This window comes from Podarcis liolepis, assembly GCF_965112155.1.
Source record: "Podarcis liolepis genome assembly, chromosome: 11".
Lineage (NCBI taxonomy): Eukaryota > Metazoa > Chordata > Lepidosauria > Squamata > Lacertidae > Podarcis > Podarcis liolepis.
In genome coordinates, this window is record NC_139565.1 from 41,200,098 (window position 1) to 41,226,901 (window position 26,804).

Consider the following 26,804-nt stretch of genomic DNA (forward strand, 5'->3'; position numbering starts at 1 on the left):
CTATCTATCTATCTATCTATCTATCTGCCAGTAGGTCCTTGTGCACTTGGCTATTCCAGGATACGTGGGCATATTGGAAGCTTTGGGAAGGAACAAGTCGGGTGTTTATTTGGGATAATTGAAGATGGAACACAAAATGAGTAATCGATTGCACCAGATGTTTAACAAGTGAGAGATTACATGGTGTTGACTCACCCATGAGTTGCTTCCAGAGGAACAGGATTTAACTTTATGAGTTACATGTTGCACAATGTTTATCAGTCTTTTCAATGTACAGAAAGGTCATGCATACCATCTTACACGTGTATTACCTAACTGAAAAATGAATAAGCAGGTCTTTGCATCCTGTGATTGCTTGAGAGTGCAGAAAAAGCACAATGCAATACTGTCCAAAGGCCCCTCTTGTCCAGAATCCTGTTCACAGTGACCAGCCAGATGCCTGTGGGAAGCCCACAAGCAAGACCTGAGCGAAACAGCCATCTCCCCACTTGTGATTCCCAGCAACTGACATTGCTTCTGACAGCGGAGGGAGCACATGGCCATTGTGGCTTGTACCCATTGATAGCCCTTTACTGGGTGGTGTGATTGCACTTCTGGAGAATCTATGCAATGTTACTGAATTTGTGGATTCATACAGGCCAAGGATTTTAGGCACAGGATTTTACTTTTTGATGTAGAGCACATGCAAATCTACTGGCTGGTTGTCACATCAGGAAAAGGGAATCATTTCTTTTGTCAGTACTGTCAGATCCCTTCTACACACCTCTGGATTGGGATCCCAGCTCTTTTGAATGGAAATGTGTATAAATTAAATTTAGGCGTTCTACAAGGAAAGGATTCTCAAAATATCAGAGTTGTTGTGGTGTTGTTTATTAAGAGTTCCACTGAAGTAGAATGCCAAAGTAATGCTTGTGCAACTATGAAATGGCACATAACTGGTTTCCAGTTTTAGAGCATTAGTTGTCTTGGAATAAGGGATAGATAACCATAAATTCGGGAAAATTTATGATCAAGGTGATTCCTGTACAGCTGTTGAGCTGGATCGCAGCTCCATTTAGTCTAGCATCCTGTTTCCAAGAGTGGCCAGCCAGGTGATTCCAGGAAGTCCGCACACAGGTCCTGAAAGGCACAGCACTTCCCCTCAGCATCTGGAGGGGCCAAATTATGCATGCTTGTTCACACACAGAGCCTAACGCCACATTTAGAATACCCCAACAATATGTCAGCAGGATGTACAAATACTAATAAGCTCCACACTAATAAGCATCCTAGGAAGACATTAACTGACGCTCCCAAAATTGCTTCTGGCTTTGCTTCTGGCTTCAGTCAAACATGAATATCGCATGTGAACAATTTGTGCACAATGTTTCCTGTTAATGCCTAGGAGGAAAGGAAGATGGTGCACTTGCGCACTTCTGCCATTCACAAATATTAAAACCTAGAAGGCACTGGGTGCCCTTGCTCTGTGTTTTCACATTATTCCACAGAATACCAAGTTGTTTTGTCTCCAAACGAGTCTCCTTTATGAAAGTGTTATGATGCCCACCAAGAATACTTCTTGGATTACTGGATAAACTCAGTATAAAGAAGACTGTATTATTGGGTATAGGGGGAGACCAAAGCTGCTATTTCTGAGCAGTGTAGCAATGAGGTTATTTAGGAATCCCATTTCCTAATGGGGGTAAATTTAGTACCTGTTTTTAAGAGTATTGCATTAATGTAAAAGGAAAAAATGAAATATTCTTATCAGATTGAGGATACTAATGTATATTATATACCAGGCACGTCCAACTTTCAAGAGACTGCTATCTACTCCCACTATAAAAAAACTGGCAGTGATCTACCCATTGGATTGACCAGAGTTGTTGAGCTTTTTTTTGGGGGGGGGGGAATTGATCAGGGTCCCGAGATTAACCAGGGACACCCAGCGATCGACAGGTAGATTGTGATCGACCAGTTGGACATCCCTGTTATATGCCATTAATGATAGGGGTGGATGTTGGACATTCTTGGTGATGTCCCAGTCATTGGGGAGGGATTGGTGAAATATATACATGACCAAGTTACTTCCTTTTAAATCTTGTAAGTATTTTGCTAGACTAGTCAAGTGGGTCAATGAAGGCTTTATAATAACTTTATTCTGTCTTGCCATTTGACAGCAATAAAAATACAGGGAATGAGTAAATCAAAGATCCTTCAGATGATTCTGGATTTCAGCTGACCCTTGGCTGTGCTGGGTAGTCCAGTAACATCAGGCAAGACTGAAGTTGGCCACTGCTGAAGTAAATGATGCAACTCATCAAACACCAAAATAGTGGCTGCACTAGGTCTCAAATCTAGCCAAAATAGCAAAATTTAATGATGCATTTCAAGAGCGTGTGACTTCTGTTTGTAGTATTCAAGGAAAAAAATAACACGGTCATGCCATTGTCAAAAGTTTCTCATTGTTGCAACTTATGGATGCAGGTTTTTGTTTCCTTGTGTAAGGTATGCTTTTTGTGTAAAGTGGGGGAAGCTGAGGTAAACAACAAATGTGCCTGTACAGGTGAAAATGTTTGTTTGAATGAACAGCCTATTTTTGCTTAATAATATACTTGATGATTGATTAATCATGGTAGCTGAGTGACTTGGTCCCTTTTAAACTAAATCTCTTCCAGATCCACGAGTCGATGGCTACCCGCTTATGGCCTCACCTTTTCCACAGACACTTATTCTTGGAGCATATATCTATTTTGTCACCAACCTGGGACCAAAGTTCATGGAGAACAGGAAACCTTTTGATTTGAGGCAATTGATGGTTTTTTACAACTTCGCTGTAGTGGCTCTTTCAATTTATATGACTTATGAAGTAAGTATTGCCTAAGAATAGACTCATTATGCCGATTAGGTGTGCACAAAGTTTTTTTCTCTTCTTCTTTTCCTAAAAATGTAAATGGGTTTCTGCTGTGGGCCAGATTGCAACACCAAAGTTTAGAAACACTTTCATCAAATCTGAATGCCACAATGTGATCCTTTGTTCCCAGGGAAAATTCATTGACCCTCTTAGCTTTTTGAAGCCTAGGGACTGCCTTCTAAATTGTATTTCCCTCTACCACATCCTAGCAGTTGGGAAATGCAGCAAATATTTCTCCCAACATGTGAAGCAAATGGATGAGTCCACACTAGGCTTCTATCTCTACTCCTGGGGAAAGTATGTGTTTGGGGGAGTAAGAATCCTCCTTCCTCCCTTTGTTAACTGTACACGAGTATGCTCCCAGGAACAACATTATCCTAAAAATGACGTGGCTCTGTAATATGTAAAGTCAAAGTTGACTAACCTGTGGGCCCTCCTAAATGGTGGACTTCATCTCTCATCATCTCTGATCGTTGGCCATGCTGGCTGGAGTTGATGTGAGTCTTAACAACATCCAGATGGCCACAGGTTTCCCGTTACTGTTCCATAATATTACTGGGCAGAGTAGAAGCACCTGGAGCAGGCTTTGCAGGCTTCACACACCCACAGTGACAAGTGAACAAATTAACCAGGCAGTATCTCTGCATCTCTCTTCTTCACTTCCCTATATTTATGAGGAGCCAGGTGGGAGAGGGGAATATTAAGCCCCATTCCTTATTATTTCTGCTGGGTAAAATCCCTGTATAGTGATGTCATCTGTGTGCCTTGTTATATATGAGGCAGTGGATGTGTGGACAGGGAAGCACAAGGCATATTTTGCCTGTGAATTAGGAACCTAACTGGGAAGTCACCTAACTATACCTGGTAGGTGCAGGCTGTTGAAATAAGAAACATGACTTCACTGAGCATAGGAAACTGTCTTATACAGAGTTAGACCACTGGTCCATCTTCTCTGGGTGGCTCTGTACGGAGGAGACCTGTTACATGCAAAACATGTTCTCTGTCACTGAGCTATGCTATGAAACTGCTTTTGTGACTTTATATTTTTTTTCTTTGTAGATACTTGAAATAGTCTTTGACTTCTGGGCTGTCTTGTCAATTTTTTCTTCAGTAAGGGCACTTGATCCGTGTATCACAAAAATTGCTTTCTTTTGTAATGCTCATAGAGATCTTCTTATTATAATTTTTCAACCTTTCGTTTCAGTAAGATGCTCTTGATTATATAGCCTTGGTAATAAGTATCCAAATGTTTGCATACCTAAAAATATATTAGTAGTTTCCCTGCCAAATGCACCTCTGTAAAAATAATGGACAACGGGAACAACTGGAAAAAGAAATAAATCCACTTCCAGTTACTATTAACTTTGCCCGGAATAACCTCTTTGCTGCCCTAGTGACAGGGCAAGTAGCTTTTTACACCTGTTGTGATAGAAGTAAAAAAAACAAAAGCAAAAAACAAAACCTACTTCTGAACCCTTTAGATATACAAAGTTCATGGTGGTGTTTTTTCAATTGCATAATCAATGTTTCATTATTTTTTTTGACTGAACACTATGTATGTATATGTTTTTGGCTAACAGAACTGAAACATTTGTTGAGACTTCTAGAAGTGCTAACTGTTTAGATTATACAGATTGGGCCAATCTGTATAATCTAAAACATACACATGGATTGTGTTCAGTCCAAAAAAAAATGAAACATTGATCATGCAATTGGAAAAAAACACCCCTGAAGTTCGTATATCTAAATAAATTATTGTTACTGTTATTGTTATGAATCATTATCTTCTTCCATCTACAGTTCCTTATGTCTGGCTGGGCTACAGGCTATACCTATCGCTGTGACATAGTTGATTACTCCAGGTCACCTATGGCTCTAAGGGTGAGTCATGTAATGACTTTATTGTGGTTGACAAAGTTCCAGGAATGTGTGCTGTCATTTGACTGCATTGGCTACAACAGAAGAGTTGCAAATGAATGTGTGTATATATGTGTAATGAAAAGAGCAGCCATGAGAAGCATGGACACCAATGCAGCTTTTTACACACATGCAGAAAAGATTTGCTCTGTGTGTGTGTGTGTGTGTGTGTCAGAGAGAGAGAGAGAGAGAGAGAAAGTTTAACTAGCACCTTCCCATTGCATTGCAGAAGTTTTTAAAAGGTGTTTGTGGGCACTGCATGCTGCTGTGTAGCAGTGGCGTAGCGTGGGGGGTGCAGGGGGGGCGGCCGCACCGGGCGCAACATCTGGGGGTTAGGGTTAGGGGGCTCAAATCCACGGGTTAGGGGGCGCAAATCCATGGGTTAGGGGGCGCAAATTACTTGCCTTGCCCCGGGTGCTGAAAACCCATGCTACGCCACTGCTGTGTAGGAAATATACAGAAGCTCCACTCTGTGTGTACAGTCGTACCTTGGTTCTCGAACAGCTTAGTTGCCAAACAAATCAGTTTCCAAACGCCGCAAACTCGGAAGTGTTCCAGTTTACTAATGTTTTTCAGAAGCTGAACGTCTGACGCAACTTCCCCTTGACTGCAGGAAGCTCCTGCAGCCAATCGGAAGCCACACCTTGGTTTTCGAATGGTTTCAGGAGTTGAACGGACTGGACTCCCGGACGGATTAAGTATGAGAACCAAGGTACCACTGTATACCCACCCTGGTGTTTCCTTGTATTGTATCACCTGGTAAATGGTGATGAGGTGCACCATGAAGCTGTTGCACATAAATTCACCACTGAAAGCTTGAAAAACCTTCATAAAGTTCAACTAAGGTTAGATTTGGGCTCCATTATGTTTTCAGTTTTTAACACATCTTTTTCTTCTCTGCAGATGGTTCGTGCCTGCTACTTGTATTATTTCTCGAAATTCATTGAATTGCTAGACACGGTAAGCACGATCGTAGAATCTAACAAGTAAATGAGGAGCACCTTTGTATACTTCAGATTGTTTTGTGCATATTGTATTTCTCCTTCACCATGAGGTGGGGTTGTGGTAACTCCACTGTGTGGATGTAAACTTTCCACGTCCTGTAATTTATTTGAGCAGTGAGGACACCTGGAGAACCTTTTATTTTCATATTTTCTCTTCCTCATTGAGAGAAGCAGGGAAGTTTGTATGGGTGGGAAGGCTTCCATAATAATTGCTTCTCATAGTGATGATGTCTGTAGTTTAGTCAACTACGTTTAGCCTTCAAGATTCTAAGACTTCGTTCATGGAGAACAAGGCTCTCAGTGACTACTAGTCACTATGACTACATTCTCGCTTTACTATGCCTCAGAATACAGTGGTATCTCGGTTCTCAAACATCTCTGTTGGCAAATGTTTCCGAACCCGAATGCCGAAAACTCTGAAGTAAATGCTTCCGTTTTTGAACACGCCTCAGAAGTCGAACGCCTTCCCCTGCGTGTTTTTCAGTTTTCTCAGTTGAATTTGCTGACAGCCCTTTGCACCTCAGTTTTCGGACGTTTCGGAACTTGAACAGTCTTCCCGAATGGATTACATTCGAGAACCGAGGTACCACTGTACCAGTGGCTGGGAATCATTGGTAGTGATCTACTCAGATCCTACTTCTGGGCTTTCCAGGGGCAACTGGCTGACTCCTGTTAGAACAAGCTGTAGGAGTAGATGGGTACTTCAGCCTGATCCAACAGGGTTCTTCTCAATGTGTTATGATTAGTCTCTAAGAAATCTGTGCAGTGTTTATTGAGCTGATACATAGCTTGCAGTATTGCACCAGACTCTGCACTCCAAAAAAATAAAAATAAAAATCCAGTAGCAGATGAGCGGTGGCTAGAAACAACAGCAGCACAAGGCTGGTTTCCAGACAAACCATGTGAAAGTTGGTATGTCTTTTTAAAATACTGGACACCAGTGCAATGGCAGAGCAAGCCAACTGGGCGCCTGGGACGGCACATGTGCCTTGCGCCCAGGGGCAGGACCAGCCGCCATGGTGCAGGGCAAGCTGGGGCACTCTGTGGGGCCTCCAAGGAGTCTGCCTGCCTCCTCCCACTCAGCTGCCCTACAGCTGAGGGAAAGGCGGCAGGCGGACTACTTGGGGCAGCGCGGAGCCTGCAGGTGCCCAAGCCACCGCGTCACTCCCAGGAGAGACGTGTGGCCCGGGCGCACTGCAGGCCCCCCATGAGTGCCGCCCAGCATTTTGTCACCCCCCTCAGAGGTGACACTCGGAGCGGCACGCCCCCACCACACACCCTTCGTCCGCCCCTGCACCAGTGTGTGTGTGTGGTGGGGAGACACACAGTGCAAGTGACAAGTCACAAGGATGCACTGTGAGCAGATTGAGCAGCAGATTGTGTGGAAAAACTGGTGTTCTATATACTGTACTCCAGTGACTCCGAAACCACCTGCATCTTCTGTAAAACAAAAGCCAGCAGATTATTTATTTATTTACTCTAGCAACTATTTTGGGCAGTAGTATGTGTAGTCAGTACTAATAGTCATGGAACAGCAGTGTGAATAAATGCATTTTTATACATGCCATGAAAACATGATGAGCTATTCAGTGCACAGACTGAATTGCGCATGCTGCTGACGCTAAGTGTGACTTGCAGTAATAATACCTGTTTAAATCGTTCCAGATCTTCTTTGTGCTCCGAAAGAAGAATGCCCAAATTACGTTTCTCCATGTATTCCATCACACAATCATGCCTTGGACCTGGTGGTTTGGAGTCAAATTTGCTCCAGGTAGTTCCGACTCTAAATTGAAACTTGCTTTTATAAATAATACAATGTTTCTAAGTGGAAATTTCTTTCTTTCTGCTGCTTTACCTATGGGGTTTTCCTTAAAATTCTGTGCGTGCACCCCACCTGCTTTAGAAAGTCATGTATACATATCAACTTTTCCCAGGTAGGTGGTGTAGGTATTTCACTCTGCAAATTTGGTCTCTGGCTGGTTCCTGCAACTGGGTGGCTAAACAAAGGGCAACTTGCACAAGGCTTTTTGTTTAAAGTGACACAGAGGAAAAGGCAAACAATACAAAGATTCTGAAGCAAGTGTATCATTTAAACCTATTAAGGTTTCTTACTTTTCTCAACACATTAACTGATTCCAGCACAGAATTAGGTGCTCTTAAACATATTGGCTTAAATTAGCATAGGAATGCCTAGCTCTCTGTTGGATTAAGAACTTTGTTTTTCTCCCTATTTTAGCTTTGCAGCTTTAGCAGTTTATTGATAGTGGCGTTTGACCAGTAGTTCTATCTGATTTCTAGTTTCTTTTCCCACCCTATTATGTAACCCTTGAATGTTCTCAGGCCCAAAATCCATAGCAAGCTGAAATCTTTGGGAAGCATTAGCATAGATGCAACAAGTTATTTACTTTGAATTATGCAAACCTCTTTCTTTTGCATGTTGCTTCACCTTCTCTGCCTTTGAAGGGTGCCTGTTGAAACTGGAAACATCTGGGCAAAAAAGGAGGTACAGAAAGGAGAGCAGTGGGCATAGGGAAAACTATAGGTTTTCCTAACTTCCTAACGTGAAGACCATGTAAAAAAAAAATCCCATCTAAAGGTTGCATTGTGCTTTTACAGGCATTCAGAATACTATTTTATTTTTAAAAAATTAGAAGACAATTTCTGACCCGTATTCTATTGCCAGATTACTATTGTTCTCAGATTCATATTAACTGCATGCTGGGACTTGACAAATTTCATAGATAGTTTCTCTTGAAGGGGTGGGGTGGTAGATGGTAATAATCTGGACATCTCATCTAACCTGGGGAGCCTGAGGCAGTGTTGCCTTGGGAGAAGCCTGTTAATAACAGTGGTAGTAATGTTGATGGTAATTATATTATTAATAATATAGTGTCATTAGTTTATTCATTGCCTTCTACAGAATTGACTCAAGGAGATATACAGTGAAACAGCAAAAATAAAGTTATTATCACAGCAGATATATTTAGAACAAGACAAGTTTAGTTTTCATAAATGTGTGCTCTCTTCTTTGGAAGGCTATATTAGATCTTGACAAATGAAATAATTCCCTCTATTATCCCTTGGAAGAGTAGTGATGTATTCCATCCTATTTACTCTTCTTTTTTTGGCTTTTAAAAATGATTAGCTTAATGCTGCCTAATACTAATTTATGTTAATCCAAGTGTTTGCCATGAGGTCTTTTTTAATGGATTTTTCTGTGGACAGAAATTGAGTACTTTTGAGTGAGATGTCCTTGTGTTAATCAGCATTGTGAACTCTCCCAGTTAATGTGCTTTGGATTTTTTGCGTCCAAAATGGCAATACAGTGGTGCCCCACAAGACGAATGCCTCGCAAGACGGAAAACTCGCTAGACGAAAGAGTTTTCCGTTTTGGAGGTGCTTCGCAAACCGAATTTCCTATGGGCTTGCTTCGCAAGACGACAATGTCTTGCGAGTTCCTGCTGGTTTTTTTTCCTTCCCCCCCTTTTTCTAAGCCGCTAAGCCGCTTATCAGCTGATCCGATCAGCAGATAAGCTGCTAAAAGCCGCTAATAGCGCTAATCCGCTAATCCGTCAATGGGCTTGCTTCACAAGACGAAAAAACCGCTAGACGAAGAGAATCACAGAACGGATTCTTTTCGTCTTGCGAGGCACCACTGTAGAATCATCCAAAACATCACAATGGTCCAGTTCCCACACTGCAGTAAACTAGTTAATAGTTTTACCATGAAGCTGCTGATCTGGCCTCCATGCTTAGCACTTAGGAGAAACAAACCTGGCTTAGGTTAGAATTTGAAGTAGCACTAAGGAGATTAACTCATTGCAAGCATTTCTGCTTGTTTAATGGAATGATACCACCTCTCCTTCCTCTTCTTGCTGTTCTGGGCTTCTCTCAAATGCCTCTGCCACCAATTTGGGCAGGGGGAAAAGCCACACTGTGCTAGCAGAACTTGTCACACTGCCTCCCACTAGTTCAACTAGATAGGGGAATCTAGCTCCAAGGGTTATGTCTGAACTAGAGAGCTCCCTGCCCCACCCCCCGGAAAAGATGACTATCAGTAAGTCAAGAACGAACTGTGATAAGTCAGGAATTATCATTTGTTCTTCCTTGCCATGTACATGGGAGGGAAAACATCCCAAATGGGTAGCAATTATTTACTGAAGGAGTAGCTACCCTGTGGCCCTCCAAATGCTGTTGGGCCCCAGCTCCCATCAGCCCCAGCCAGCATAGCCAAGGATCAGGAATGGCAGTGGAGTTGAAGTCCAACATCTAGAAGGCCACAGACAAGTCGCACCTGGTTTACCACGATGTGAACAAGGTCAATAACTACTAGTTTGTGGCACAAAGCAGAAATAGTCATCCACTTGCATCCACCTGAATTTTAACTGTAGTCTTAGTTGAGTGCTGCCACAGCCCAGATTGATGTACCCAATAGCAAGAGGTTTTGAAGGAGTGGGTCTTCTGTGGAGTGCATCTCTTATTTTGCTCCTTGGGTTTGATGGGCTTTAGAATAAAGTGAGAAGTGTTTGATAATAAGCAGTTACCAAGAGGAGAACTACATCCCCCCCCCAGTAGAGAACACAGTGTGTTTAGATCTCATTTGCGAAACGACATAAAAGAACCAGAGATCCTTTTCATACACTTTGCATGTATTGCTCTACTATGCACCTGAAGAAGGCAATTGCCCATAAGAGTTAATGCCACTATAAGCCAGCAGTAAAACGTTTAACAATATTCCCTTACACACACACACACACACACACACACACACACACACCTCAAGTACTGTGTGGGATTATTTGGCAGGCTTCCTTGCTTGAGTAATTTGGATATTCCTGCTAAACTGGCTTCATGAAAATGCAAATCCTCCAGGCACTGTTACATATCAATAGGTTGCGAGTCTCCATTTTTGGCTTAGGAGAGATTGTTTTTCTGGTTTCTGCATGCGAGTTTTAATTATTCCACAGCACAAACAGAGAGAGATGGTTTCTGTCATTGCAGCTTATGTGTGATGGATGTGACTCTTTCTTGTGGTAAGGCTAGGCACTTAAGAAATTAGGAGAATCTTCAAGGCTGCCATCCCAAATATATAAAGCCAACTGCCCTTTATTAACAGAATTTAGTATGCAGGATTTTGCACAAGTCCTATGTGTCAAATGTGGACCACCCTGCCCATTATGATGAAAACCACCGAATTAGATTGTTGCCATTTAAAAGTGGCCAAGTGTCACTTCTCAGTAACCTAGTTTTGTAACCTGGAAACTGCTTGTGACTCTATTCTAGAGCAAGACTTCAGCCTCACTCAGCCAAGGGGGAAATGCTTGCTTGAGTTAACACTTATGTTGCACTGACCAGCTACTTTCCCCTGATTTTTTGTTTGTTTAAAAAACCTTATTTAAATCTTTTACATTTCATAATCAAAAGTACACAAAACAATTTTTTATATAAAAAACGCATTTATTTCTCTTTTTGATTAACTGCTTTTAGATGTCCTTAATTGCTTTTAAATGTTTTTGATATATTTTTATTTTAATTGTATTCTTTTACTACGATGTTTGGCGCCCTGGGGGAAGAATAGTAATTTAATTAATAGTACTTAATAATAATAATAATAATAATAATAATAATAATAATAGAATTTTTAAGCACCACATGCCTTTTGCTCATACAAGCTACCCATTTGCTTGTGCTGCAGAGGGAAGAGCAATCAAACCAAGAAGTGCTTCCTCCAAACCAGGACATCTATGGTCGCCACCTTTTGGAACGAGACAGGATATTAAGCCAGTTGGTTTAATAGTATGGCTTGTTCCAAGGCTGAAAATGAAATGGGGAACTCTGGTTAATGATACACTTTCTGGATTTATTATTTGTACCACAAAGGGGCTGTGGGGCTGGAAAAGAACTTGTTCATAGCTCTGCTGTGATTGCCTGACCAGGCAGTTAATGCTGTCTTTCAACTTTTTGTCTGCATCAACTTACTTTTCTCCACTTTTAACTGATGCACCAGTCTGGACCCCACATGCATTTCCAGAAATGAGAAGTGCTGAACACCTCGAAGTTCATGGTTGTGGGGCAGCCTAAACAGGGGCAGGAAGCAGTTAGAATGTGTGTTTGAATATAAAGATGAGGGTATGGGAGAGTGAGTTAGGGAAATCTTAAAAATATGGCACAAGAATAGCTGGAAACGAATGCAAAGGAGCTTGGACCTATTCCAAGTGTGCATGTCAAGATTTCCAAAACTGGTTCAAGTTCTTATCTGAAGACAGTAATTTCAGGGTAACATAAGTAAAACAAGTGAGGACCTGCAAAATCAAGCTCAGCATTTATTTTGCCTGAACAGGTGCTGATTAGCTGCAATTTAAATACCTTCCATAGGCTGAGGACAGAATTCCCAAATTAGGCCACCATCCTGTGCCTCAGTATTGCAGGGCAGGAGGCACACCCAGATTGATTGATTATGTTACTGCATGTGAAGATATTGATTGCAGTGTTGAACCTGGATTGGGGATACTAGAGTTTAAATTGTCACCAAACTGCCTTCAGCCCTGAAGGTACACTCTTAAACCATCTTCTGAGACAGTCAACCACTTGCCAGCTCTCAACCTAGCCCAGGGGCAGCTATTTTGGTTCCCTCCTAAGGTTGCTGAACTCCCTTACTCCCATTAGCCCCAACCAGCAAGGATGATTGGTAGGGATGATAGGAGTTGGAAGTCCAGCAGCTCTTGGAGGGCATCACAGTAGCTTACCTCTCAAGGTTATTTTGAGGACAGAGTGGGTGGAATGTATGCTGCCCTGAGCTCCTGGGAGGAAAGACGAGATATTAATGTCATAGGAAAATATATACAGTGGTGCCTCGCAAGACGAAATTAATCCGTTCCGCTAGTCTCTTTGTCTAGCGGTTTTTTCGTCTTGCAAAGCAACCCTATTAGCGGATTAGCGGATTAGTGCTATTAGCGGTTTAGCGGCTATTAAAGGCTTAGCGGCTAAAAGGCTATTAGCGGCTTAGTGGCTTAGAAAAAGGGGGGGAAAGCGGGGGAAAATCGGAACACTCGCAAGACGTTTTCGTCTTGCGAAGCAAGCCCATAGGGAAATTCGTCTTGCGAAGCAGCTCAAAAACGGAAAACCCTTTCGTCTAGCGGATTTTCCGTCTTGCGAGGCATTCGTCTTGCGGGGCACCACTGTACACAGTAAAAACATGAAAGTATGTGGACTTTCCATTCATAGGTTTTGATTAGGTACAAGGATATTGCTGTTTCTACTGAAGTGCTAGAGGGGTCCAATGCCTGCTTTAATGTGTGCAGAAGGCTTTTAATAAGAGCTGTTGCTTCTCTATAGTTTCTCCACCCCAGGAAGATGTAGAGCGGGCATAGAGGCTCTGCAACAATAGAGTTGGCATATATGATGCAATCCATAGATACATTTACAGCCACTGCATGAAGCTTCTGCCTCACAGAATTATTTCTGTTAATGACAGCCACACCATTATGGTTGCATACAAAGCGATCACAAGGTTACCAGAGACAGCCTCAAGTTTTGCTTTTCTTTGCCTCATATCTCTGATTTGTCCCAGATGATGTACTTTGGATTGGTAGTAGATGGTTTCAAGACTGGATTTTGTTCTACTCACAGGTGGCTTGGGAACATTCCATGGTATGTTGAACTGTGTTGTGCATGTGATCATGTACACCTACTATGGACTCTGTTGCTTGGGACCAGCTTACCACAAATACTTGTGGTGGAAGAAGCATCTGACGACTATACAACTGGTGAGTAACTTTCAGAACACATAGGGGAAAGCTAGATTATCTGTTAGGGGTAGGTTGACTTTAGGTAAAGGGACCCCTGACCATTAGCTCCAGTTGTGGATGACTCTGGGATTGCAGCGCTCATCTCACTTTATTGGCCGAGGGAGCCGGCGTACAGCTTCCAGTTCATGTGGCCAGCATGACTAAGCCACTTCTGGCGAACCAGAGCAGTGCATGGAAACACCATTTACTTTCCCGCCAGAGCAGTACCTATTTATCTACTTGCACTTTGATGTGCTTTCGAACTGCTAGGTTGGCAGGAGCAGGGACCAAGCAACGGGAGCTCCATCGCGGGGATTCGAACTGCCAACCTTCTGATCAGCAAGCCCTAGGTTCTGTGGTTTAACTCACAGATGCATATGAATGCTGTAAAAGGCTGTGAGTTAGCTGAACTCATTTCGTGGCCTGTGCACCCTGTTTCCTGAACTGCTACCATTTAGCCTGACCTCTCAGAGAAGATTAAAAACTCTTTAACAATGGGGCTTTGGATGCAGCAGATCCAAAGAAACATCCAATTTGGGGGCTGCCAGTATGAAAACGGCAGACAGGAACTCGCCACTTCCCTAGCCAAAACTGAGGTCTCTGTCATGGTGAAAACCTTTCAACCATTAGGACTCTTCTCCACCAATAGAGGCCCTCAGAGAGGCACCCTAGCTCCTTCTCCACAATTTATGGGATGGTGGTAACTGTAAGTAAAGCAAAGTACAGTGGTGCCTCGCAAGACGAAAAGAATCCGTTCTGTGATTCTCTTCGTCTAGCGGTTTTTTCGTCTTGCGAAGCAAGCCCATTGACGGATTAGCGCTATTAGCGGCTTATTGGATCAGCTGATAAGCGGCTTAGCGGCTTAGAAAAAGGGGGGGAAAGGGAAAAAAACCCGCAGGAACTCGCAAGACATTTTCGTCTTGCAAAGGAAGCCCATAGGAGATTCGTTTTGCGAAGCACCTCCAAAACGGAAAACTCTTTCGTCTATAGAGTTTTACGTCTTGCGAGGCATTAGTCTTGCGGGGCACCACTGTAAAGTAGGTCCAGTAGCCTGCTTTGAGAGCTGAGCATCATAATACCCTCCCCTCCCCATCGACAAGGATGTAGAACTAGTTCCGCATAACTATCCTTACTTACCATATTTTTCGCTCTATTGGACGCAGTTTTTCATCTCCAAAAATCGAGGGGAAATGTGTGTGCGTCGTATAGAGCGAATGCAGGCTTGTGCCATAGCCGCGCGCAACCCCTCCGGCAGGGAGAGGCTGCACGGGGCTAAAGGGGAAGCCAAAACAGCGAGCGGGATCCATCCTGCTCGCTGCCTTGCCTTCTTCCATAGCTGCGCACAACCCCTCTGGCAGGGAGAGGTTGTGTGCAGCCTGTACGCTGCTCTTTGGGGCTGGGGGGGGGAAAATATTTTTTTCCTTGATTTCCCCCCCTAAAAACTAGGTGCGCCCTATGGTCCGGTGCGCCCTATGGTGCGAAAAATACGGTACATTTGATGTTTTACAAAGAAAGTTTCCTCCTTCCTCTGCTGCAACTCCCCCCACCCCACCTCCACTGTGTGATTAAAACAAATACCTAATTATTTACTATGTTTTTTCCCCCTGTTTTAGATCCAGTTCATTATGGTTACCATCCATATAGGACAAATCTACTTTATGGATCATTGCCCATACCAGTATCCAATCTTTATGTTCATCATCTGGCTCTATGGCACTTTGTTTTTAATTCTGTTCATGCACTTTTGGTACCATGCTTACACCAGAGGCAAAAGACCCCCCAAGACTTTACAAAACGGCATTGCCAGAGACAAAACTGAATGAAAGATTCTGCCACACAACGATTGAATGTTTTGACTTGACAATCAAGATGCATAGGTGTACAGCACACACTTGTTTTATATGTGGGTTTCCAAAACGAAACAAAAAACCTTGTATTTTTACTATAAATTATTTGGGATATAATCTTTATGTGGGAGGGAGGATTAATCTAATGATTAAGAAGAGGCACTGACCTGAAATTTTCAGCACCGATGTACATATTTTTAAAAAATGTATGAAATAAGTTAATACTGAGTTAATACTCTTGGAGATGCATATGAATATTCATTATGGAAATGAAGTGTGCCTGATAAGTATACAAAAGTACTTTGAACACTGACAAAGATACAATTGTTTTGGGCTGGTGTTGTAAATTACTAAGGTCTAAAGGCTACTCAATGAAATGGAATTCAGCTTATCAACTATAGACCTCATTGTCAAATACAGCTACTGTAAACATTAATGTATTTTATAAAACTGTACCATATGAAATACTATGACTATTTAGTCTTAAAAATGACTTTTGTAATTCTAAGGTGCCTTAGGGTATGAAGGAGGTATTGCTGGAAAGGTTGAACTGGTTGCAACGATAATCTCAAGCCTCTTGTTTGAGGGACAATGGTTGTTGCCTGTACCCTGAGCTTAAGCTTGATTTGAACCGAATCATATGTACTTGAGAATATCAATACCTATGGGTTGCATGTTTCAAGGAAAAGTGAAGATGGAAAGAAACTTCCCTTGGATTCTGACCACTACTTAACTTGCAGTGAAAATAATTTGAAGTTTACTGAAACATCCACATGAATGTATGTTAGAACTGGGCTGTAAAATGATACAATGCTTATATTTGTGTATGAAGGACTATGTACCTGCACATCTGGAGCTAGTGTGAACTCTAAGTCCCAAAATGTAAAACATCAAGTTAGTTCCTCTTTGGCAGGAGTGGCAATTCTGTGGTGCTACACCTGCTGCTAAAATCAGTCCCAGCCTCCGAGCCCAAGTGTCAGGGATGATGAACAACAGCTGGAGACCACACAGGTTGGCTACCTCTGTTTTGTAGACATGCATTTCTGCAGGTTTAGCTTCATGTTGCAAAAAAAGAGATCCTATGAGAGCTCTGACCTCCACCTCTTTTTGAAAGGCTAACCCTGTCTCCATAGCAGTAGTTAGAACACATTCTTCACAGGCAAAAAGGGCCTCCCTAGGTTTTGTCCCTGGCATCTCCATTGAAGGAATCCTGTCAAGGGAAGGACTCCTGTATGAAATCCTAGAGTGCCAATCGTTTTTTTAAAAAATTAATGAGTTTCTTACAAAAAAAAAAAAAAAAAGAGAGGAAAAAGGGGCATACACACACATATAATATAAACATACATGTTTTGGTTTAAGGGGGGGAGTAAACAATGAATATTGTATTACATCCTCACCAACTTTCGCATTCCAAAATATAATAAAGATCACCCATCCTTCAACAAACTGTTTTAATATACAATTCATTTTCCGCTCTTTCAACATCGCTCAGTTTATACGTACAAGGGAAATTATTCCTTCCTCTCCATAGATTGAAATCAACTTATTTCCTTCTTTGGGCAGGATAGTAACCATTTCACTGTACACATCCTCTAAATTTAGAAACACAATGAAAGGGCTTTTGGGTTGGTTTCATAACCAGTTCTTTGATATTGTCTAAACCTTGATTCTAAAAGATTTAGATTCTTTCAAGTAATCTGCATGGGGTGCAACACACTCCAGCATATATGTTATACATATGAAAACATAAACAGTACTTAAGTAGATGAGCCAAGTAATTTAGTTTCTGTGTAAGGCAGGAGACAAATTATAGAAACATTGTAGCGGTGCAAGGGTATTGCAAAGCTGTGTCTCCACTGCCGCTATCTAAAGATAAAGGTTAAGGTAAAGGACCCCTGGATGGTTAAATCCAGTCGAATCTTGATCTTGCACCTAAAGATACTACGGAGCTGGAAGAGGTTGCAACATTGGAACTACAGTGATCAACAGTTGAATGAGAGGAAGATGCGTAAAACAAACCCGAATGGTTTGTTTTGAAAGGTTTTGTGTGAAATTATGCATGGCTTTTTGCCCTCTTGGTAATAGAATAGGGGCCACCCGGTGGATCTGAATCCCGGGAGATGCATTACAGACGCACGGAATTCGCTATCTACAAATTGTAGTGCCGGTGGTTTTAAAAAGGGCCTGGCAGAAAACGAGGCTTCCAGCGACTATTTCATGCCCATGATGAGAGGCCGTACCATATGGCTCCGAATACCAATTTGCTGGGAATCGCAAGGAGGGGGCAGTGCTGTTTGCGCTCAGGCCCATAAGCATCGGGTTTAGACAGTCAGCGTGCAAAAAACAACAGCCCCGCCTCAGGAATGGAACAGCGGCATAAGTGACCTTGGCTGCGCGGGCGGCGGAGGCACAATAACGTGACTTGCCCGCGGTGTAATGGAAAGAAGCGCGCGAGAGAGCCACCCCCGCCGCAGCTGCAGACCCTGGAATTCAGAAGCAGCTCCCGCGGCGCGGCGCTCTCTGGATCCGCTCCAGCAAAACATGCGCAGGGTCGCCTTCCGAGTTTCCAAGAATTCTCAATCAGGGCACGTTCTGCTTCTCCTCTCGGCCGCCCCCGCTGTTGCCAACCGGTAGTAAGTGAGAGAAAGCCCATTGGCCATCACCCGCCGCTATGCAAAACGAGCCCTTGACGTTTTTGAAGCACAGCCAATCAGTTCTTTGCGTTGTGGGGACGCCGAGAGAACGAGAGGTTATTTACATATATGCGCGTGCGTGTAGAAAAGAGAATGAGACTGAAGGGTTAAGACGCGCCCCTTAAAGTGCCACCCTCCAATCGGGTGCGTCCCGAGTAGCCACGTGATCTCAACACGGCCCAATCAGGATTCGCGCGTCTTTGATTCAAACTTTTTCCCTCGCGGGGGTTGCGTAGTGTGTCGGCCGGTCGCCGTGGAAACGGGCCGATGAGTACTCTTCTGTCGTGGCGGCCGATGGAGCCTCGACTGGTGGGGCCTGGGCCCTACCGCGCCACCCGGCTGGTAAGTGAACGGCGGCTCAGCGGAGGCCGCGCTTCTTTGCCCGGGGCTCCGGCTTCCCTTTGCTCCCGCGAGCGTGAGCGAGAAACGCACTTTGCACATGCTCAGGGGCGCATTCATCTTCATATTGCCGCTCGTCCAGGGCTGAGCCTATCTCAGACGAAGCCTCGCACGAATGCATCACTGGAAGTTTGGGGACAAGAGTAATGGGGCCACCAGGTAGCTAGAACTCTAGCCATCCCGTTCTTCGGCGACCAGTCCCCACAATGAACGTGGGGATTCAGGCGCGCTGTGCCACTTACGCAGGAGTTGCCCTTCTAGAAGGACCACAGAGGCAGCTGGCAGCATTTCCTGTTTTCCAGCATTAATCTAGGCAGATGCTCTATGTCAGTCCATGTCAGACCTTCTGGGCCAGCAGTGCTGCTTTTGATTGTTAGTAGCTCTTCTGGGTCTCAGGTAGAAGGTCCTTCCTATCAATGGCTAGGTGATCCTTAGCAGATGAAGCCAGAAGTTAAACCCAGAATCTCCTGCAAGCAAAGCACTGAAGGATGGGTCCTCCAGTCTTTGTACATTTGAAGTTTCTCTTCTCCCAGACTTCTACTGATTTATGACTTTATTTATTAAATTTGCATACTGCCCTTTATCTGAAGATCTCAGGGCAGCATAAAAATATAAAACAAAAACACAAAATACATAATAAGAACAAACCAAACCAATACCGCCTGTCCCAAACACATTTAAAAGGGCATAGAATATTAATCTGCCAAAGGCCTGTTTGAAGAGGAACCTTTTCACCTGGCACCTAAAGGCATAGAATGAAAGTGCCATGTGACCCTCCCCGAGGAGAGCATTCCAGAAACTTGCAGAAGCAGCTTTTTTTAGCCAACCTACTTGCCCCATTCAGAGATTGGTTCCAGGATACCACTATTTTTGAGTGGGATGTCATCACATACTGATAAATTCAGGTTGCACAATTTTCGTGATAAAGCAAGTGATGGGAAAATGTCGTGGAAACTCTGGGATAACACTTGCTTTGATGCAACCATTTAATCTCCCTGCAAACAAATCCCTGATGCATGCTCAATAAGCAGGTCATGTGGAAGTGCCAAAATTCTCCAGTTTATCTGCTGTTCCCCTGGGCCAGACCAGTGAAGCCTCAGTGGAAAAGACCCTCTTCTTTGCATGCCAGGATTTTGAAATCAAAAGCTGGCCTGTGGGCAAAGGTTCTCTTTGCTTTATTATGTCTCCATCACAACGGAGTTACATTCTCTGCATAACCATACCTTCCATCAAGGCAGTAGATGGTTGTCACAACACACTAAAGAGGTGACACAATTTTGCAGACTTCAGGAAAGAAGCACACAGCCACTTTCCCCCTGCTTGGTACGTTTTGCTGCTGTGCTGTTCCGAGCCAAGTCTTCTCTTGGCTACAGCTTGTGTTTAGTAGCTTGGTGCATTGTGCGAACCAGGCCGTGGTCTACACAGGTGAGTTTTATCCTCTGCCTCTACCACCACCAGCCCGACACAAATTCAGTGTCGAGTACCTAAGTCGGTTGGATGGCACCTTGTACACCTTCCAGCAATTCCTGCAGCCAAGCTGGTACCAAATGTATTGCTCTGCTTGAAGGTGTATTGAAAAATAAGACTTTCGAGCCATCTGGCACCAAAATGGCAACTAGTCATTCAGTTTTGGTGACTGTAATACTGTTTTAAGGAGCTTTTTGCCACCTAGATTATGTATATGAGTTTCTAACATTGCTGTCCACTACACACATACACATATCAGTGTATTTCACTTTGTTTCCCTTCTATCCCCCCACACCTTTATCTTCTGTTCTTTGGCGATCACTTGTAGCCGAGTAAGATTGTCTTCCATGAACACGATCTTAACAGTAAGTCAGTAAGTGACTGTGGAGGCCAATTTTGGATCCACATGCCCTTGCACAGTGGGGACATAGGTTTCCAGGCGGGAGTTGATCATGGTGAGGGTTTGCCAATCGTGCCTTCCTCTTAGCTCGTTTCTCCCTTTCATCTTTGCTTTCAGCCTACTCAGATTAAAGAGCTTTCCATCTGTTCAATATATTATTTTTACTCTGGTGGGGAGTTTCCTTTGGAAAAATGTAGGGTCATGGCAATGAAAATGATAAATAGAGATGGGGTGCTAACACAACCTTGTTTAACACCTGATCCCACTGTGAATGGTTCACTTTGAGAGCCATTGTTATCTGTGATTGTTGCTGTCATATTATTGTGGAGGAGCTGAAGGATGTTCACAAATGTATCTGGGCAGCCAATTTTCAGAAGGGCACAGGGCATTGCGATTTACAGTGTCAAAGGCCTTAGGTCAATAAACAGCCTTTACAGGGGCTGGTTTTGTTCTCTACATTTTTCTTGCAGCTGTGAAATCGTGTTGATTGTTCCCCTAGAAGGTTGAAAACCATATTGGGATTCAGGAAGGGTAGCCTCGGATATTGTTAGAAAACTGTTTGCTAAGATCCTTGCAAAAAATTTGCCGGCTGCCACTAATAAAAAGATGCCCTGATAGTTTCTGCAACCCGTTCTATCACGTTTTAAAAACAGATGGATAATTTTGGCATCCCTAAAGTCTGCTAGGCTCTCCTCTCTCTCCCAGATTTTTTTGATGAGCTTGTGAAGTTGTTGTGTAAGTTCAGTTCCCCCTACTTTGAAGACTTTGGCAGGTATCCCATCAGGTCCGCTGGCTTTGTTGTTTTTCATTTGGTTAATAACTACACAATTCTCCCAGATTTGGAGATACTACAATTACATTGTCTTGTCAGTGTCTGGATAATTAACAATCTCTTTGGAGGTTGTTCAGTTGTATCAGCTTGCAGAGTATTTTGCACCGAAGTATAATTGCTAGTTACTGCCTTTGGGGGTAATTTCTTGTAGTTTAAGGAGAAATCCCCCCCAAACCCTTAGCTTTGGGGTATAAGGAAATGACTTTTTTGGTATGTGGAGAAAAACTTGTAGGTCTGGGGGCAATACTTTTCCTGCTTTATGAAGCCCTCCACTTCCAAGTAAGTTTTCTTTACCTGCTTCCTTTGACCTTCCCTAGCACTGCCTATGTCTGAGCAAACAAGCACTAGTTTGGCTTTGGGTAAATCTTTTTGTATACTTTATTGTCTTCTCAGTGGAATGAGACTATTGAGCTCTTCCGAGGTGGGATGCCTTTACGGAAGCACCGCTGTCGCTTCAAAAGCTATGAGCGCTGCTTCACCGCTTCGGAGGCCGTTGACTGGCTACACAGACTGCTGCAGCACAATCAAAATTTCAGCCCAGAAGTGACTCGCACCCAAACAGTTCAGCTCCTCAAAAAGTTCCTGAGAAACCATGTTATCGAAGATATCAAAGGAAGATGGGGCAAAGAGGATTTTGAGGACAATGGTCACCTATATAGGTAAATAACTGGATATTATTGTTATTTGGGTTGAAATATGAAAGAGGGAGACAGACTTAACTGCAGGAGATTTTGTAATCTACAGTCATACCTCGGGTTACAGATGCTTCAGGTTGCGTTTTTTTCAGGTTACGGATGCTCCAAAACCCAGAAGTACCAGAACAGATTACTTTCAGGTTTTGGAGGTCACGCATGCTCAGAAGACCAAATCGCAACCCGCGCATGTGCAAATGCGCTGCTGCGGGTTGCGAACGTGCACCCTGCACAGATCACATTCGCAACCCGAGCATCCACTGTATTGTGGTTTTGCAGCAGCTTCTTGCAACTTTTATCAAATTAAACTCTTCTTCTTTTTTTTAAATTTGGTACACATTGTTCACACCTATATTTCAAGCAGCAATACAAAAAAAGTATCCATGATAAATGCACAATTTCTGAAAAAAAATTATGAAAACATCCCTGCTACCTTTACATTTCTAAATACAAAACTGACTACCATATTGTTGCTTCTGTGTAGCAAGAGAAGTTCATTATCAAAAAAGGTAAAATTCAGTCTTCAGGTGTGAATGGTATGAATGAGAGAGAGCCCCCCTTTTTAATTTCTTAAGTAGTTTTTAGGTGATAAATGGAAGTATAGCAGAAAGGTATCATTACTATATATGTACTTTCTGGTGGGAAAGGTTCCAGGTTGTGCTGCCTGCTTTCTGTCAATCTTCCCACTCTGAATAAATTGGGATTCATGGAACTGATACTGGGTACAGCTTCTGGCTGCATATATGCTTGGTGGCAGCCCATGATGAATTCTTACCCTGAAATGCTTTTAAACCTGCCCTAGCTCAAGGCAGTAACTGGGGCTGGGGTTCAGATAACATTTGAAAGCTCAAAGGTTGCTATTTGTAGACTGCAAACATTAAGGCATTAAACACGCCTTCATAAAAAGGAAATGGGTAACAGGTCATGTAGCAAAGGCTTTTAAAACCTTAATCAAATGTTTGACTACACCCAAGGGTTATTTTTACATAAAAATGAAGCAATGTGCAGTATAAACAGCAAATATGGATTGTCCAAGAGTCTTTAATTAAACTGGTATGACCTATTAGTGTTGGATGAGATCCATTGATTAAGAGTACAGTGGTACCTCAGGTTACATACGCTTCAGGTTACAGACTCCGCTAACCCAGAAATAGTGCTTCAGGTTAAGAACTTTGCTTCAGGATGAGAACAGAAATTGTGCTTCAGCGGCGTGACGGCAGCAGGAGGCCCCATTAGCTAAAGTGGTGCTTCAGGTTAAGAACAGTTTCAGGTTAAGAACGGACCTCCAGAACGAATTAAGTACTTAACCCGAGGTACCACTGTACAGTTATTGGACCCACCAGTTACAATAAATTAGGAGTTTAAAATAATGTGATAATATCCTTGGTTACTGTAGGCAGGAGATTACACGTTTGTGTACCTTGGCAATGATTACTTTCTAGCATGAAGGAAATAATTGGCCGATATTAATATGACTTAGATGTTTCCTGTGTTTTGACATTTGCGATGCATCTTCTTAGCATTTTCTGAAACTTTTTGATAAGGGATTCAAAGAAGATTAATGCAGGCTGGAGTTCCTGCCTTATGACTTTTGCATGCCTGCAACTTGAGCCACGTTAAGAGTCACACGTGTTTATCCCCGTGTGCCGCCATCTTGCATTTTCCTCAACGAAGCAAAGTTCTCTTGTACAATGGTTAAGAATTGTGCAGCTGTAGTATATCTAGTACCTTGTCATGCATGGTAGACTAGTTACAGCCAGACTAGACTACTGTAATATGGTCTGTGTGGGGCTGCCATTGAAGATGACTGAGTGTGCATTTGGGCATGTGGAATATTGTGTTATGCCTTTCTATCCAATATACTGGCATATACCTACGGGACTGCCTCTCCTGGTATGCCCCATGGAAGACCTTAAGGTCCATAAATAGCAACACCCTAGAGGTCCCGGGCCCTAAGGAAGTTAGATTAGCCTCAACCAGAGCCAGGGCCTTTTCAACCCTGGCTCCGGCCTGGTGGAACGCTCTGTCTCATGAGACCAGGGCCCTGCGGTAGACCTGTTCACTGGTCTACCTTTAAGACCAATTGGGTATTTGCATTTTTGCAATGCTGAACTTTAATCTTTTCAGATAGTGCCATAATGCAATTTTATAATTATACTGTTGTGTTCCCTTGGGTGTACCAGTCATTTTATTTATACAAATGATGTCGTAATAAGTTGCAAAATAATGGATTTTATTCCGTGGCGGCCGATCCCTGCTTGTTTATGCTGCAGCCGTGATGAAATAGGTTCACGGCATTATGTAAGTGCCACACATATTAGCCCATTTAGCTTTGCATTGCCCAGTGCAATGCATTTGCATTGCATTGCCTGTGGCTCTCCATGGTCTCCGGCAGTGAGGCCTTTCTTGCTACCTGACCTTTTAAGTGCAGGTGACAAGGGTTGAACCCGAGACCTCCTGCATACAAAGCACAACTGAGCAGTTATCCTTCCCCTAACTTTAGCGTACAGTTAGAAGTGTTGTAAAGCAGAACCTTCATTCAGTGCATCCAGGTCTCCTTCCAACACATGCCCTATGCAGGGTGCAGCAGGATCTTCATGAAAGAAGAACAAACTAACTCCCTTCTGATTTCCTCATTGGTCCCCTGACCCTTCTGAACCAACCTTTTCCCTCTCTAGGTTGAAGTCGGTCTCCTTTTTTGCTTCCTCCCCCATCTTAAGCGTGTGTCCCTCCCCACCGCCCCAAGTTCCCAGAATGTGTATCAAAGTAGTTTTAAAAAGCTAGAAGCTATTTTTTTAGGGAAGGAGTTACACGAAACCTCTCTTTGTCCAGCTAGTATTTATCAGCAGTGTTATCAAGCATGAAAAATTAAGGCTATAACTATTCTGTTTCAAACGAAATGGGAAAACCTTTTACAACCTGTGGGCTGAATTTCATTGTGGCCAGTCTTCCAGGGCCCATATTCCAGTGTTGGGCAGTTCCAGATTTAAAAGTGAGCAGGGTGCAACTTTTGGAGACCCATGGCTTGGGATGGTGACTGTCCATAGAGCCAAAAATATATTTTGCAGTATTTTTCTTGTACAGTGGTACCTCGGTTTTCAAACGCCTCCATTGACGAACATTTCTGAACTTGAATGCCATAAACCTAGAAGTCAATGCTTCAGTTTTTGAACATGCCTTTGAAGTCAAACAGGGAGCTCAGCTTCTGTATTGAGTTTTCCATATTGAGTTTTTGGTTTCGGAACTCGAACGGCCTTCCGAAATGGATTATGTTCGAAAACCGAGGTACCACTGTATCCCTGTGGTGCTTTCTCCCATAATCTACATGTTGCTGAGTAATCATCTTATCTTTTTATTCTGTGAACCGGTATGAAGGGAGGTATACGAATTTAATAAATAATAATTGTGTTTCCACTGTATTGTTTTTCTCTTTTATTGGACCGTCCTTCCTTCCTTCCTTCCTTCCTTCCTTCCTTCCTTCCTTCCTTCCTTCCTTCCTTCCATTTGTCTTCTTGGCATTTGTTCTACCTGCTTCTGTACCAGAAGATGAAACAAATTTTTATTTTTATAGAATAATGTAAGGCAGGGCAAAGGTAACAATGGGTGGATCAAAATATGTGACTCAAACTTTTGTACAGTTGGCTACATTCCAGCCATGCAGAAATCCAGAGGCTTTTGCACACACACGCCTCTCTCTCCATCTTCCATCAAGGCTCAAGCAAGAAGCATTATCATAGTTCAGCATCACATTCCAGACTGGCAAAACCACTCAAGGAGGATGTAGAATAGAGCAGTGACAAAGCATGGTTCTCAACTAGTTTCCCTTCTTTAAAAAAATGTAAAGGAACTTTCAGATTTCAGCAGTGCTTGGTGTTAATTGTTCAGCAGTTTGGTATTATTTTGCCAGTTTTTTTTATTAAGAATTTTGTATGGCTGTCCCGGTAGAGTGAATTAACTTGCCAGAGATCAATGCAGTAAACTAAAGCTGTAGTTTTGGAGGTCTATATCTTATCTACCAAAGCATGTTCTTCTTCTTAACTTTCAGGACAATGGATATATTTGGAGCACCATCTGGTGGACAATTGCAAACAGTTTATCTCTCCCCCCCCCCTGCACCTAGTAATTATGGCAGGTGGGAGTTTAGTTGCTTTTACTTTTTCAGTCTTTATTGTTAAATTGCTTTGGGATGTTTTATGGCGAGTGATTCATAAATGAATTAAATAGCATAGGAACACATAGGGGAAGCTTATTTACACAGCAATCAATGATGCCTAAAGCCTTAATCTAAGCTTTGTTATTTTCGGAATAATGGCTTGGGTCAGTTGCCCTTTCTTTTTTTCACAGACAGAGAAAAGAGAGCAGAAGTTATCAACTGGGTCTGTGGTTTGATGGTTTAGGGTCAAAGGATAACACTCCAGCTGATGAGCTGTACTAGTTTTGAGCTCCTGTATAATTCTATAAGCAACTTAATGAGAGAAACTGCTCCCTAGAAGAACATACTAGCTCCTGGCTTTTCACCCATCCACTTTCCTCAGGTGGGCATTTCCCCTTGGCTCCATCTACACTATAGATTTAAAGCAGTATCATACCATTTTAAACAGTCATGCCTTTCCCCAAAGAATCCTGCAAACTGTGGTTTGTTAAGGGTGCTGATGTTGTGAGGCGCTTATTGCTTTTACAGAGCTACAATTCCCAGAGTGGTTTAACAATCAACCCTCTACCCAGGAAATTCTGGAAACTGTAGTTCTGTGAGGGGAACAGGGGTCTCCTAAGAGCTCTCAGTATGCTTAGCAAACTACAGTCCCCAGGATTATTTGGGGGAAACCAGGACTGTTTAAAACGGTATGATACTGCTTTAAATCTATAGTGTAGA

The 26,804-nt window shown here is 42.9% G+C and overlaps 2 protein-coding genes across 4 annotated transcripts in view; both read left to right on the top strand.

Moving 5' to 3' along the window:
- The window catches only part of ELOVL7 (ELOVL fatty acid elongase 7), a 41,167-nt gene extending 24,273 nt beyond the window's left edge, over positions 1-16,894 (top strand). Inside the window, exons 3-8 of one of the 2 annotated variants that reach the window (XM_083465533.1) lie at positions 2,658-2,848; positions 4,694-4,774; positions 5,714-5,770; positions 7,480-7,585; positions 13,444-13,580; positions 15,215-16,894. In XM_083465533.1, coding sequence (XP_083321659.1) covers positions 2,658-2,848; positions 4,694-4,774; positions 5,714-5,770; positions 7,480-7,585; positions 13,444-13,580; positions 15,215-15,424 — 782 coding nt within the window. In that variant the 3' untranslated portion in view covers positions 15,425-16,894. Of the gene's footprint in view, positions 1-34; positions 2,849-4,693; positions 4,775-5,713; positions 5,771-7,479; positions 7,586-13,443; positions 13,581-15,214 lie in introns of both variants that reach the window. The other variant, XM_083465534.1, reaches the window with a different exon arrangement.
- Positions 16,895-18,348: 1,454 nt separating this feature from the next.
- DEPDC1B (DEP domain containing 1B) overlaps positions 18,349-26,804 on the top strand; it is a 33,026-nt gene continuing 24,570 nt past the window's right edge. Inside the window, exons 1-2 of one of the 2 annotated variants that reach the window (XM_083465352.1) lie at positions 18,349-18,483; positions 21,633-21,898. In XM_083465352.1, coding sequence (XP_083321478.1) covers positions 18,409-18,483; positions 21,633-21,898 — 341 coding nt within the window. In that variant the 5' untranslated portion in view covers positions 18,349-18,408. Of the gene's footprint in view, positions 18,484-21,422; positions 21,519-21,632; positions 21,899-26,804 lie in introns of those variants that run through there. The other variant, XM_083465351.1, reaches the window with a different exon arrangement.